We start from the raw sequence: 681 nt of genomic DNA on the forward strand, positions 1-681 counted from the left end.
TGACAAACATGCAAAAAAATAAGAAATCAGGAAGGGGGCCAACACTTTTTCACACCACTGTATATATATATATATATATATATATATATATATGAAAATGTTTTGCTCATCAATTAATTTTTTTTAAAGAATTGTAATAATTAAATATTGTTTCAGTATTTATCTTGTTGGAGTATTTTATATCCATATATTTTATTAGTCAGTAGCTTGTCACTTAATGTGAAGTCTTTCATGGTGACAAAATAAAGGACTGATCTTCCTGTCCGGTTTTTATTTTGCTGTAATGACAATCTGACTTTACAGTATCGCATTTGAACATATCATTACAAGACTGTCAGCGCTAACAGGAAGGAAAAAATGCAAACATTTCTTTTGTTCAGTTGTTTTAACATCCCAATCACAGGATGATTTTAACACTCATGAGTTGGTGTAAGATTTATACTCACTTGCTGATGAATTTGTTCTCTCCAAACCGCACACCGTCATTCCTGTCATCCATTTTATCCCAGCCACAACTGCATGGAAGGACTCTGGAGAGACGGAGACAGAGGAACAGGGAGGAGAACAGAGAAAGAGAGAGAGAGAGAGAGAGAGAGAGAGAGAGAGAGAGAATGTTTCTGCTTCTTGTTTTAACATCAAAGAATTAACTCTTCGGTATCTAGGTCAGCGCATGAGGAATGT

At 34.8% G+C, this 681-nt stretch overlaps 1 protein-coding gene across 4 annotated transcripts in view; it reads right to left on the reverse strand.

The window, feature by feature from the left end:
* The window catches only part of rassf2a (Ras association domain family member 2a), a 20357-nt gene that overhangs the window by 7665 nt on the left and 12011 nt on the right, over positions 1-681 (reverse strand). For 3 of the 4 annotated variants that reach the window (XM_016485458.1, XM_016485460.1, XM_016485459.1), the window contains exon 2: positions 447-530. In XM_016485458.1, coding sequence (XP_016340944.1) covers positions 447-499 — 53 coding nt within the window. In that variant the 5' untranslated portion in view covers positions 500-530. Of the gene's footprint in view, positions 1-446; positions 566-612; positions 658-681 lie in introns of those variants that run through there. The other variant, XM_016485457.1, reaches the window with a different exon arrangement.

Source organism: Sinocyclocheilus anshuiensis, unplaced genomic scaffold (assembly GCF_001515605.1).
Source record: "Sinocyclocheilus anshuiensis isolate Anshui unplaced genomic scaffold, SAMN03320099.WGS_v1.1 scaffold213, whole genome shotgun sequence".
NCBI lineage: Eukaryota > Metazoa > Chordata > Actinopteri > Cypriniformes > Cyprinidae > Sinocyclocheilus > Sinocyclocheilus anshuiensis.